The sequence below is a fragment of the Meleagris gallopavo genome, chromosome 3, assembly GCF_905368555.1.
Source record: "Meleagris gallopavo chromosome 3, MGAL_WU_HG_1.1, whole genome shotgun sequence".
In the NCBI taxonomy this organism is placed as follows: Eukaryota; Metazoa; Chordata; class Aves; order Galliformes; family Phasianidae; genus Meleagris; species Meleagris gallopavo.
In genome coordinates, this window is record NC_139406.1 from 56,483,762 (window position 1) to 56,498,421 (window position 14,660).

Here is a 14,660-nt window from a genome sequence, read left to right on the forward strand (position 1 = left end):
CACAGAGCTTCAAGAGGTTATTTAAAGGAAATGTCAACTGCAAACCGTTGCTTCTGAACAGCAGAAAACTTAGAGTATATCTAGCATTTATCAGCAGAGCAAAACAATATTTTAAACCTATCTGCCTTTTTCTGGCTACTTTTTTTTCCTTTCTTCTACTTTCTTGGGAAAGCACATTGTCACACTGAGAGTGACTGAGATGAACTAATACCACACTTAATGCTGACACTAAATCCTAGTCATGTCCCTGAATTGCATTAGCAAGTAAACCTCAAGAAATAAGGCTTTGTCAATTCTCAAATCGATATGGGATTATTTCTACAAAGATAGGCTAAACACATATGGAAAAATAAACTACAAAAAAATATATATAAAATATCTTACTTATTCCTCCTAATGTCCTAATGCCTTCTCGAACATTTTGTGTAAACATAGGAATGATGGGCTAGGAGGGAAAAAACATATTAAGAATTTAATGAAGATAACACTATCTAAAAAACTGCTACCTCACTTAAACCGAACACACAAATTCATTTCAAGTGTTTGTCAGACAAGGACATACAGAGAGCAAAACAAGGATTCATTAAGTTCTTCTGCCACCTTCTGCCATGAAGTTTCAGCCTGAGAACACTGTAAGGTTTCAGCATGTCCATATTCTTAAAGCAGTACAGGACTTCAGAACTTATGGAGTATTTAAGCCTCCTCTTGTCTAGAAGTACTTGCACATTTGTGAATCCAGTGGTTAGATATTTTGCCTAATTTGTAGTTATGCTTAAAGAATTCACAAGCCTGGGACCCTAAACTTGTCTGATTCATCTCTACTGCGCTGACTATTGCTTTGTACATGATGTGTCATATTCAGGACAGGTTCATGATTCATTTCTGCTGATGAACATTTGGAACAGTGTTATTATTTCAACCTTTTATTACTGTTTTTGAACCTGCAAACAGCTGTCAAGATTTGCAAGAATGAGATAAAGGGGAAGGTTATACTACATGTATTTTTTTCAACATCAATTTATAACAAATGATCAAAACATAGAATGCTAAGATTTTCATGCATCCACACTCTTTTAAGCTTTCTTAATAAAAACATACAGAAATGAGACTTTTCATACAGGCATCAAGATGTTTTAAAAAAGAAGTAAAAGTAAATAATCCAGTGCAGCTGTAGTGAATTACAGAAGTGCAACTGCCTAAACCAAACAGTAATAAAATTCCTTATTCCAGAACCATCATCTTTAGAACATCTTACTTAGAAGTTGGTTTAGATGACAATATTTCTGGTAAACAAATTGCAGAAATTAGACAATCTGAGGAAGTTGAAGGTCCCACTTCTGATGTTCAGACATTCTTCTTTCCATGAATAGTTATACTCGTGATTAAAGGTGACTTAAAGTTCCTCTTTAATTTTTTTTTTTTTTCCCATCAATTTCATTCTACTTCCAATATTATTCTGCATCTCTATGATGTAGGGGAAAGTGAAGCTGCATGATCTTTATGATTGCAGAAAGGAAACTGAACGTACATTCAGTTAAATAACTGTAAGCAGTACAAGCATAGTTGAATTTGCTAGATTATGGTATGGAGTTTTGTATGCTATTACAAAGTATTAGTAAAATCTGAATCTGTTGAAAATATCCTGCTTAAAATGTGTTACATTCCCCCTGGTTATAAGTGAAATCCATTTAAAATTAGGTCTTAAAAATATTCTACTTGGGTATAAAATCCAGAGATTTAAGTAGTCTGTCTTTGGCAGTGTTTAAGCACAAAACTCGTGGAGTGATACCAGTTCAAATTAGGTATATGCAGACCTACGGACATATGCATACATCTTTCAAGTATAAATATAGAATGAGAGAGAATGGAAAGTATTATTGAAACAGCTACAATTCAAATATATTATGTGTTTATGTGAATTCTATAGTTGGTCCCATACCAATAATCATGCCTAGTGATCACAGACAGTGCTTCATATGAGAAAGAACTGAAGAGAAAACAGTTCATACTAATAAACAGCATCTTTCGCTGCTGCTGTATGCCCTAAAGATCCCTCACCAGCACAAAAATACCAATGCAGTACATAACACCAGTGCTTCTTGTATGAGTACAACAACAGCAGAGGCAGGTCTGCTGATTTACAGCCTATTTCAACAGTAAGAGAAATAGAAATGCAGTGTGCGGCTGCTTTCCAGTCATTCTGGTAAGAGGCTGAGCTGGAACAACCCCAACGAGGCAGGCATAAAACAAGTTCATAATCTAGACACTGTCCTCAATTTCACCTCTTACTCTTTCAAACTCTGGATTTCTTAACCACAGTATTCTTAGATGACTCCAAAACATTCTTATCAAATCAGACAAGTCATGAAATTTAGTTACAAGAGCAAGTAGACTGTGTTCACGTCACTCAGCAATCTAACACCAAATGTTTGATAATCAAAACAGCTTCCCCTAGAAGAAAGAACCACAAGAAGTTAGCATTTTTTGCTTCTCTTCCATGATACATCATACTTACCACTTTTGCATCGATGGCCACCTGGGCAAAGCCCTTTCGATTACCCCACATAATAGCATATGTTTCATCACTAAAGAGAGCTTCTCGAACTCCACCTGGAGAAATAGCTAACAGGTAGCCTTTCTTCAGAGCACTGACACATACTTCTTTTGGTCCATGCATAACGCCAAGTACTTCAATAAACGTTTTTAAACCTGCAAGGTAAGATCAATATTAATACAGAAAATGTTAATTCATACTACCATTGAGCACAAATTCCCAAGACAGAACAGAGTGGCTAAAACTTGTCTCTATTAGGCTATTCCTAATATCCCAGATATTTAGATATTTCTAGATATTTCTAGAAGGACTGACACAAAGTTTTGCTTGTAAATTTCAATTTAAGAAGTTGAAAATTTAGGTTTTCTGTCACAAAGTCAGATGCTACCTCAAAAAAAAAAAAAAATCAGCAAAACACTGGAAGAAAAAAAATAAAAAACAGTCAAGTACTGCATGCCACATTCAGAGTTATTAAGTCTTCTGTTGTGTACCTTCTTTTTGCCCAAGCTTTACTTTTCAAGCAAAGTGATACACTCCTAATAGAGTTCAATAAAAGAAAACATCCGCAAATTATGGGTTTTTTTGTTTTGTTTACTTTAGCACACAAGGAGCAGTCCGTGCACAAGGAGAATGATAAATGAAACATAGCTTTCTCTGTGTTCCAGATTGCTGAATTTCAGCCTGTGAGCATCCAGAGGAACCTGGGGAGCCTGAATTGCACACATGCAATTAGATGAAGAGCTTACATTTACTGAAGTTTAAAACTGCAATGTTACATAAACTCATATCTTAAATGTGAGATGTGATACTTACTCCGCTCGTCAAGGAGCAGCAGAACATCAAAAATTGCTTACAGGTATCAGACAGACACATTTAGACAACCAGCTCAATTTAGGCAACTAGTATAATGAAGAAGAATTGCAAGAAAACAGTTATGTTCACTTTAATGTATTTTAAACTTATGTAGTATTTGTGCACATTGCATACTGAAATGGGAACTTCAGGTCACTGAGCAACATGGGAAAGATTACTTCTCTTTCTTAAAGTTTCCCACAGAGCCAAAATTAACTCAGTCAGCCACAAACAAAGGTACAGAACTGATCTAGCCAAGTTTAAATCTCAAAAACAGATTATCAGGTGTTTTTACCCTCAGGTTAGCAAACAAATATTTATTATTATGAACACACATTTGTTATAGAATCATAGAATCACAAGGTTGGAAGCAACCTGCAAGATCATCTAGTCCAACCATCCTCCCATTACCACTGCTACCACAAGCACTAAGCCATATCTTGTAGCTCTTCATCCAGACACCTCTTGAACTCTGCCAGGGACGTCGACTCCACCACCTCCCTGGGCAGGCCATTCCAGTGCCTGACCACTCTCTGAGAGAGAAAGTTCTTCCTTATGTCTAACCTAAACCTCCTCTGGTACAACTTGTGGCCATTTCCCTGGGTCCTGTTTGTTGCCTGGGAGAAGAGGCCAAATCCCCCCTCTTCACAGCCTCCCTTCAGGAAGTTGTAGAGTGCAATGAGGTCTCCTCCGAGCCTCCTCTTCTCCAGACTAAACAATCCCAGCTCCCTCAGCTGCTCCTTATAAGACCTGTGCTCCAGACCCCTCACCAGTTTCACTGCCCTTCTCTGGACACATCCCAGGGCCTCAATGTCTTTTTTGTAGTGAGGGGCCCGAAACTGAACACAGTACTCAAGGTGTGGCCTCACCAATGCTGAGTACAGAGGAATGAATACATATGTACACACATAGACCAAAAAAGAGTCCAAATATAGTTAAGACGACAAAGATCTGTCTTGTCTTACTGATCACATAAAATAAGGACTCAAGCAGGAGATCATGAGGCAGCATATCACTGCTCTTAGGTAAACTCCAATCTCTAGCTAGTCTTTGTAGGAGATGTGATAGTAATGCAATGATTTATATCCATATGCAGTCAGCATTTATTGGTAAGCATGACACCAGAACACAAGCTCTGTTGTAGCTCTCCATTTGTTTTAACTGCATTGCATACTACACGTAACATCAGCAGACCTCAGCCAGTAGCATCTGCACAAAGGACTCCTGAACTAGTTTTTCCTCAAATGATTTCATTTCTCTTAGGTGCTTTCCTTTTGGGATTTTAAATAGCTGATTTTTACAAGGCTTTACATTCCCAAACTCATTGAAGCTCTTTGAAATGTAACTGGTGGTATGAAGCTGCTTGTCTCTCATGTATTTTCTAACTGTGCATTCAAGAGAGATACAAAGCAGTATTAGTAAGGGTAGAGATGAAGGAAGAGAGACTCCAAGGAAGCAGAAGATGTGAAAATAGTTTTCCTTTCCACAGTGGAAAGGAGGGGCAGGGGTGACAAGAGTAACGACTCTTTACAGTTCACAGGTCATAAAAAAAAAAAAATAGGAGAAGAATATGAACAGAATATAGACCTTATTTTGTAACAGAGAACAGTGGTGACGTTTCAAGTCTCTACAACATTTCTCAGTCATATTTCCCCCTTGACTTTTAGTACAGCTCAGAATATAAGGCTTTGTATCATACAGCCCAGCCAGCAAATCATTAATATTAATACTTCTCCTCCAGCAGCAGAATATGGCAAGTTAGAGCAGCAAAGAGATAGGAATTAATCCTGTGGCCTTGATGAAACAACCAGGGCAACTCTATGCCAAGGTAAGGGTCATCACAGAGTGATAAAAAGCACCAGGATAGTACCTGCCTATAACATGAAAGTCACCAGGAATCTATTTTTTCCACTTTAAACAACAAAAATTATCACAAAGCCAGAATATCACGGTACACCAATTTTTCCAAACATCAAGAAATCCAAAATTAGTTTTATTCAGCAGTTCAATCTAGACAGTGCCCCTTGCGCTACCACACTCTTCTACTCACCCAACACCATCCTCTCACAGTAGTCTGAAAAGCCTTTAGAGTATACCTACTAAATTACTTAACACTTACCTTGAAACAATTATGCATTACATACATTTCTGTAACTTATCTCCAGTGACATAGGGTCTATCAGTTCTCTGGTAGCAAGACAGCAAGGAAATCACTCAAGATTTTCCTGCAGACCATCTTGAGGAACACAGAGAGGAATCATCCAGGTCACTAAACCCAACTTTCCACAACTGTGTGTAACTGTGTGTGTATATTTGCAGAACAACTAGTCCACAAGCTACAACAAACTTTAGAGTACCCTGTCTAAGTAACAGAAAGGAAGCCACAGCTCCTTTCCCATGGGACACAACAGGACAGAGACTTAGACCTCTAAAACAGCTGGCGACCTTTTAAAGAGGACTCCTAGATGACTCTAGGAAGCAGGTCCTAGAGAGGCTAAGGGAGTAGAATACAAGCAAAAGCTCTGTCCTCACTGCATTCTTCAGCAAAAGATTTTCTTTTAATTTAAACTTTGAGAAATCAAAGTAATCCTGGGCATTACACAGTTGATAATCTAAAAAGACCAAAAAGCACCACAGTTGTTTGTTTGTTTGTTTCCCTGTGACTAACCTCTAATATTAAAAGAAAAACACAGAAGAAAAAAATAAGCCCAAGGACTGTATTTCATATCTTTCTGCCCCTAAAATATAAGCAACAGAAACATACATAGTATTGATTTAATATAGATTAAGACAAGCAAACAATTTTCTTCTGCATCTACATGAAAGACAGACACATTAGACAATCATACAGTCATAGAATCACCAAGGCTGGAAAAGCCTCCAAGATCATCCACTCCAACCATCTACCTATCAGCAATAACATTCCCACTAAACCACGTCCCTTAGTACAACATCCAAACATTTCTTGAACACCTGTAGGGATGACAACTCCACCACCTCCCTGTGCAGCCTATTCCAGCATCTGACCACTCTTTTGTAGAAGAAATTTTTCCAATATCCAATCTCCTCTGGCGCAACTTGAAGCCATTCCCTCGAGTCCTATCACTAGTTGCACATGAAAAGAGGCTGACTCTTACCTCAGCACAACCTCCTTTTTTAGGCAGTTGTAGAGAGCTCCCAAGCCTCCTCCTCTCCAGACTGAACAACCCCAGAGCCCTCAGCCGCTTCTCATAAGACTTGTACTTTAGATCCATCACCAGCTTTGCTGCCCTTGCCTGGACATGCTCCAGGGCCTTGACGTATTTCTTGTAGTGAGGGGCCCAAAACTGAACTCAGTACTTGAGGCACGGCCTCAGCAGGGCTGAGTATGGAGGACCATCACTTCCCTGCGCCTCCTGGCCACGCTTTTCCTGACACAAGTTAGGATGCCACTGCCCTTGGCACCCTGGGCACACTGTAGCCTCAAGTTCAACTGAGCGTCAACCAACACCCCCAGGTCCATTTCCTTTACACAGTCTTCCAGCCGCCCTGCCCCAAGCCTGTAGCACTGCATGGGGTTGTTGTGGCCAAAGTGCAACAAGACCAAGTGCTGGGTCCTGAACTTCATCCCATCGACCTCAGCCCAGCTATCCAGCCTGTCCAGAATCCCTCTGAAGGGCCTTTCTATCCTCAGATACATACTTCCTCTCAACCTGGTGTCACGTGCAAATTTACTGAGGGTGCACTCAATCCCAGGTCATCAATAAAGAAACTGAACAGGACAGGCCCCAGTACCAACACCTGGGAACACCACTCACAACCAGCTGTCAGCTGGATTTAACTCCAGTGTTCAACAGGAAATTCCGGGTATCTACAAGAGTTTTTCTATTAGTTTAAATTCCCTTACATAAGTTATCAAGCTGTATCTATCAAGACTGAAGCTTCTTTGACCCCTTACAGGCCCATGCATCCCTCAAGAGGCACAGCAACATGCTACAAATACAATCCAGTTAATCAGAGTTAAATTGGTACAAAAGTGCCTGATGAGGAGGAGGCAGTGAGACTACATATTAACAACTGCAAACTGGCACATATGAGACTCAGGTTCATGTGGCAAGCTATTCCCTCACAGCTATTCATAACATATTTACGAATATTAACAACAGAATGATCATTAAATCATCTAATCCAAGTATCCCTTCCCTCCATTTCTCTTAGATCAAGTCTAGCAAATTTTGGTTAATTAAAACATCTTCTGGAAAGGCATTCAGTTTATCTGAAGCTTCAAGATCAGAAAGTATAAGTACCAGTACAAAAGGACGGCCATCTTTCTGTTTTGATTCACAAAAGAAGCTCTACCTATCTAGGCTGCCAGCCACAGATTATTGTGCAGACTTCAAGACAATCCGAAACAATTACCTGGGCCCCATGGTCTTATCCTCCCTGAACACCCTTCCAGGCTGTCCAACTGGACCAACCTATTCAGGGCCTCAGTCAGCAGTTTTGAAAATCTCCAGGGATGGAAATTCCCCAGCTACTCTGGACAATCTGGCAGTTTAGGTACTGCAGCTTGCCTCTGTTGCCTATCATCCTATTGTTGAGTACCTTACAGAAGAGTCAGACCCCATCTTCTCTGCACATCACAGTGAAGTAATCAAAGACAGCAGTAATATCTTCCTCCACCTTTATTTGTTACAGACCAAATAAATAATGTGTGCTTCAGCCTCCAGACAATATCCCTAGGAAGTACAAAACAGGACACAGTACCATTGAATGTGCTCTCACAGGTGCCAAATCAAGGGAAAGAATCACTCCCTTTAACCTGTTGGCTACACTCAGGCTGAAAAAGGCCAGCACACAGTTGAGTTCACAGTGTGCCTTTGCAACAAAGATGATCAAGTTCACTTTGTTGTCCACTAGAATGCTGAAGTCCTTTCTGACTAGGTTACTTTCTACCCAAGCTCCCATCTGTCCTGTCACATGGCATTATTTCATCCAAAATTCAAAGCTTCATATTCACTTTTGCTGAACTTCATGATGTTTCTACCAGTTCCTTTCTGGGAAGTCACTCTGAATACTAGCTCTAACCTCACAGCGTCAACTGAGAGTACACTCCAACTCACCTTTGATTAACAATCATGCCTAAATATTAATAAGCATATTATGGAGTATCAGCTACCGATTAATACAGAGACAAATCTTCCTCCCATTATCTCCTTCTCTTTGTTTCTGAACACTCTAAAGTTATTAAAAGCGTTGCCCAGACTGGACTGCAAACCATCTCCACAGTTGCAGGAGATGCCAGTTGCACAAATTTGTTCTTGTTTGATAAGAACACGCTCTTCACTAAGAACAGATGTTCCAACAGACTAACGATATTTGTCTCAAAGTTTGTTCTGAAAGCTTTGTACAGCAAATTTTAATAATTTCAATCTTAAAAAAAAAAGTTTATAGAATTCTCAGACTGATTGTTTATACTGAAGTATATTACCTGGTAATCTAAAGACGAAATGATCCGCTACTACGTGGCAATATCTCTTCCTTCGTATAAGAAGTCTAGCCATGAAATAGAGATAGTCAACAGGACTAGCTCCATGATAAAACACAATAAGTGCTGGTCCTTCCGGAATATTTTCATCCCCATGAAGTTCATAACCTGTCAGGAGTTAAAGGCATAAAGGATATCAAAGTACGATACAACTCTATCCTAAATAAACTAATTTGCATCAAGTTGGCAAGTTGAAGGCAGTATCTACTGAGAAGTGTTAGAGCAAAGTGACTGCTAAAATGTCAAGAGCTGTCTTGCAGCATTTACTAAGTTGCTTTCACAGCTTCATGTTTACAAGCCTTATTTAAAGCTCTATTTAAAGAGAGAACGAAAACAACAGAACAGCCTCGCTCTCTTCAACTATTGCATAATTTTATCTTAGTTTTTCAGTTCACTGCCTTCAAGGCTGTGGTTCTCTGAATCAATCATTCAAGATAAATCAAAATAAGGACTGAATAGGAGTGTTGAAACACTACTGTGTCAAGCTATTACCTATCTTTCAAAGTCAAATTCACTGCTGCAAGCAACTGTTTAAGGCAGTTTAACATGACAACATCCATTTATGTGTCTTTTTTAATCCCAAGGTCTGAGACTCATCTTTGTTATCTCTCTCAGAGTTATACTTAGACTACTTTTCCATCACTAAGCACTAAAAGCTGTTTGGGACTTTATATGCTTAACTGAAACACACATGAACACATACAAGTGTTGAACTTACGTTTCTCATTTAGTTAATGGTGAAGAGAATATTCAGCTAGCACAAAACAATAAAATGAACCAGTTCAGAACATATTTATTTATACATTTAGTTTACACTGAACAGTTCTGTTACAATGTTGTTGTTCTTTTCTAAATCCCACTCCTTCTGAAGTACTCCCCACCCCCCTCCACCCCCTTTTTAAACTTCTGTCTGTACTTTCGGCTTCTCTCCCACTGTCCTATTTTCAATGCCTATTACAGACATACATCTACCTACCATCTGTAGGCGATCACTAACTGTGCTCCATGCTAGCTGAGCATAACCAGAGTGATAGCTGTGGCTAGCATTTGCATTAAAAAGTTACAGGTATCACATACAAGGTTGGGCTTTTGTTTGGGGTTGTTTTTTTGTTTGTTTTTGTTTTGTTTTTTTCCCCCCACCGCCCTTCAGTGTTTTGAGATTTCAGGAAGTTCTTCCTGCAACATACTGATTAACCAAGTGGGAAAAAAAATAAAAAAAAAAAAAATCACAAAGCATTTCATAATTTACTAAAAGAAGTGGAAGCAGTTGACATGGCAGAAAGAAAAGTCATAACAGTAGATGAGGAACTGGATAAGAATCTTTTCTGTGCAAATAAAAAGTCAGACCTTATAAAAGAGAAAAAGTTACTATAGATGAAAAAAGCCAAGGCCTTAAAAAAATTTCATATGAGAAAAGTAATAGCTTTTCATTACGAAGTGAGAATTTTAAGCTCTTTGATGTAGCTGTTGATTTTGATCTAGTGTACTTTCTCAGATTCAAAAGTTAGATCTTAGTCTTACAAAGCCAATCTGATACAGCCGCTGCACCATCTGGTTATAAATGCCTTGACAGCCCTCTTTCCTTTGACTGGAGAACAAATAGAGATGATTTTCAAGATGGATTTGTTCTTTATGTAAATTGCTCTTAAACATCTCTTTCTCCTTTAGCTGCATCTAGAATGAATGGTTCTGAAAGAAGCTTATGATTTCCTTAGAAAGAAGCCAAATCATTTATTAAGTCTATCTTTAGAAAAGATATAGCAGCAGAGGGACAAGGAGCAGAGCCCTTAGTTTTGAGTTCTTCTACTAGAGAACGCAGTTGTCAAAAATACAAAGAAAGAAAATACAAAAAGTAGACCCTCTGTGAATTGACTTGAGAGCCCAAAAGTGTTAAAGTAGTAACTAGTGGGCAAAACCAATACCAAGTACCCCTTTCAGACAACATTCGGCATGATGTCAGTTATATGCACTTAAATTACACGAACAAATGTAGAGATATTAGCTATTAGGGAACTAGTATTTAGCTCTCAGTGTTTACATATTCAATCTGAAAGAGCAGATTTTTTTTTTTGTTTTGTTTGGCTTGCTAAGTAATTCCTGAGACAAAGGAAATTAATTTAATTTTTAACATAGCTATCACTTCAGGTCCTCCTGGAAAAAGAAAATCCAGGAGTAGTTATTAACAGTTAAAAAGAAAAAGATTATTATTTTTTTTAAATTGCATTTATTTGGCTAAATGAAAGCAGTAGCAGCAAAGGAATAAAAGCATAAGACAAAACTGTACAACCAAAAGAGTCTCAATTCTTTCTTTTTTTTTTTTTCCCCAGGCCTACAACAATTGAAGAACCACTGGCAGTCAATAAACAGCAATAGCAATTAGATGTAAACTGATAATCCTCACAGACAAAGCCATAAACTGAGTGTCAGCACTTTTTAGAGAGAAATCAGATTTTGCTTACCATGCCATATTCTCCCATGTCCATCCCACAGGTTAGCCAACATTTCTTTTGCACCATACCAAACATCACCAGAATGTCCTTCATTAAATCCAGTCTTCCTCCTTTTATGAATATGAAGAAGGAGAAGGGAAGTGTTGAGGCAGAAGAAGAAGATAGCTACTGGAAGTATAAAAGCTATTGCAAGTGGAAAAAGCACCCATGAAAGGTAGACTCCATAACTCAGATAATCTTCAGTGTGTTCTACACCAGTCCATTGTCCCAGTAAGTAAGCCAGGAAGGTTAAGTAGGACGTAGGCACTGGTCCTTCAGTAGAGGATTCATTGCTACCTATCATCTTCTTCTTATCTAAAAGAAAAGAAGAAAATGAATAAATCCTTAAAGAAAACAGACAAACCTGTTTAATCACACAAAAAACCTCTCTGATTCATATACCATTTACCACACAGGAATCAGTACAATCTCAAATTGAGTGCTATTAAAAAAAAAAAACACCAAACACTTCCACTAACAGCAGACATGACTCAGTAAGAGCATGGCCTCACTCATGTAGAGACCTTCAAATGCACCTGTATGTGGACAGAGAATGAAATACAAATCCCACAGCACACAGAGGCAGCATAAAGGAGGAAGAAGATGAATCAAAAAAAGTTCTCTAGAAGACTTAAGGTCTCTGGTTTAATTCTGTCTATGCATAAGAGTCGTCTTCTCCTATGGCAGTTTTGAGATACATCTCTCTGGGCTGATATTCCATGGTTCTGGTTCTACTTCTGTAATCATATCATCTTACAAACCCGAGACAATCTGTATGCTTGGCTGTATCTTAGCTGGAGTTCTACAACAAGAGGAGTAGCACCTTGGAAAAAAAAAAAAACAAACTCCTGAGCTTAGTAAAGTTTTGGTCAAAACCTGGAGTAACTGCTAATCAGGTCAAAGAAGAAAAGCATTTTGCAACTATAATGCAGACTTGTTAGAGAGATTAAAAACAATTAACAATTAAAAAAATAATAATAAAAAAAATAATTAAACAATTAAAAACTTCTGAAAAAGTCCAAGTTTATTTTCATATTAAAATGTGACATACAACATATGACTGCAGAGTTCCTATGCACAGAGAGGTGTGTATCCTTCACTTCTTTGTTCTTGCTCTGTTTTACAAGCATCAAGGGACTGATGAGAGATCATTTGACTCAATCTATCAGAATTTCAATATCAACAACTAGAAAGAATCAGATCGATTTTATTTCACGTTAAAGAGATGCAGAAGCAGAAACCATCTCATTTACTTTCCAATCTCATTTTTTTCTCCTATTTTGATATAGCAAGGATGTTCCTTTTCCTTCCGTTTTGGAATTGACCTCTACCTATATTGCTCGAGAAAACTCCTTATTTAAGAGAAAAAAAATGAAAGGATTTGGCTCACATGATCCATGCCTGTTCCACCAATCCAGGCTTACACAATTCTCATTCCAGTTGTCAGATATGAACTCCAGAACCTGGCAGACAGCAAACACAGCCAAGTACAAGAAATACAACTTGTGAGACTTAGCAGTACTGAAGAGTTAGATTCAGTGCTGTGATGTTTGCCAGATTGTTATGGACTTCTCCCAGCATCCCACCTACTAGCTAGAAAATAATATGGAGAAATTAATTCTGCCACAGAAACACCTTTTTAAAACTCAGAGGCGATTATACATCTTGAAATATAATTCAAAGCTATGCATTCCTTCCTATTACATTTTTAATTGTTTCCAGCTTTCTCCAAACACCAAGTCCTCATCAAGTAAGTTTGAAGTCCTGTCCACACATGCCAGCCTTGCAAAACATGACTTGGCTTTCTGCATGCAATGTTAAATGCAATACCTCAAATGCAATCACTGCAGTTTTATAAGTTTGCTTGCAAATGTATGCACTAACTGGTAGCACAATAAAAATCATCTGTTGCCAAACACGCAGGTAGTATCTACTGTACTTCTTTCCCTTAGGGACAGTGAATCCTACTCTGAAAATCCAGCTTCCTAATTCTGAAAGAATCATGAAATCATTTAGACTGGAAAGAATTCCTGGCAGCGCTAGCCCAACGTTTGTCTGCCAGTGAGTTAGATTAGGTTGCTCAGGGTCATGTCCAGTCCAATCTGTAACACCTTCACAGACAGAGATCCCTCAGCCACCAATCCAGCACTTGATCACCCTCATAGTGAAAATGCTTTTTTTTTTTTTTTTATTCTAGTCAGGATTTCCCTCGCTGCAACTTGTACCTGTTGCCTTGTATCTCTTGGCTGAAAAGCATCTAGCCCCAACAATAACTACTTATGATGAAGAGCAGCAAGATTCCCGTTAAGTTCTGTAAGCTAAATGAAGGCAGCTCCTTCCACCTGTCCATAGACACCATTTGATCTGATCACCTAACGCCACTGCTGGCCCTTCTCTGGACCTCCTCCAGGCTGCCAGCACCTTTCTTGCGCAGTAGGGCTCTAAACTGGATGTGTGGTTTTGTGAGTGATGAAAAGAGGCAACAAACACTTCCCTGATCTAATGCCACAGCCTTGCTTACATAGCGAGCATGCAGACAGCCATCCCACTCCTATTTGACTTAGCATCCAACAGACAAAGGTATTCTCCCGGCTGTAAACTTGCTCTTCCTATAAGAAGTCCAGCATATGTTCCGAGCTCCATATAAATATTTTGTCTCCAGTCTAAGTGTTATGTTATTGTTACGCCTAACACTCTACCAGAGGTACTGGCACTGAAAAAGGGATGGTTTGCACTGTCTCAGCACTCAAAAAAGTACTGGTATGCCAATCATGGATAAAGGCCCAAGGCAGTTCTTATGTGCGACTAATAGAGTCATTTTAGTCTGTCCCACTTTAGAACTGCTTAGTGTCAGCCCAGTTAAAATTACAAAATCAAGTATGCTGCTTTCTTGAATCACCAGCGACATCCTCTGATTAGGTCCTCCTAGAAGCAAACAGCTCAACCTGCCCTCCTTGTCTGATGCCTTCTGACAGCTGTCACCACCCAAATGTAAAAACACAAGGGGGTGCAGAACTACAAAGCCCAACCTCTGCCAAATCAGCAGCAGAACCTTTCTGTAATACAATCATACCCTTAGAGGTCTTGCATTAGCTGACATCCCTAACAGGTTTCCTGCCAAGCAGTGTGAACCAAACACTAATTTCAGTGATAACTTCTTAATAGAGCTGCTTATGGATTCTGACTAGATGAGAGGGGCACATCTCTGACCAACGCTACAGCACACAGACTTATGCTT

The 14,660-nt window shown here is 38.9% G+C and overlaps 1 protein-coding gene across 10 annotated transcripts in view; it reads right to left on the reverse strand.

Moving 5' to 3' along the window:
- LOC100550231 (DGAT1/2-independent enzyme synthesizing storage lipids) overlaps positions 1-14,660 on the reverse strand; it is a 43,027-nt gene that overhangs the window by 27,743 nt on the left and 624 nt on the right. For 7 of the 10 annotated variants that reach the window (XR_014882508.1, XR_014882509.1, XM_085221123.1 and 4 more), the window contains exons 2-5: positions 11,393-11,737; positions 8,877-9,041; positions 2,516-2,709; positions 385-445 (exon numbers count right to left, since the gene is read on the reverse strand). Coding sequence is in view for 7 of the 10 variants with exons in the window: in XM_085221123.1 (XP_085077249.1) it covers positions 385-445; positions 2,516-2,709; positions 8,877-9,041; positions 11,393-11,726 (754 nt within the window). In the remaining 3 variants the exon portion in view is untranslated. Of the gene's footprint in view, positions 1-384; positions 446-2,515; positions 2,710-8,876; positions 9,042-11,392; positions 11,738-12,812; positions 12,886-14,660 lie in introns of all 10 variants that reach the window. The other 3 variants (XR_014882510.1, XM_085221126.1, XM_085221125.1) reach the window with 2 other exon arrangements.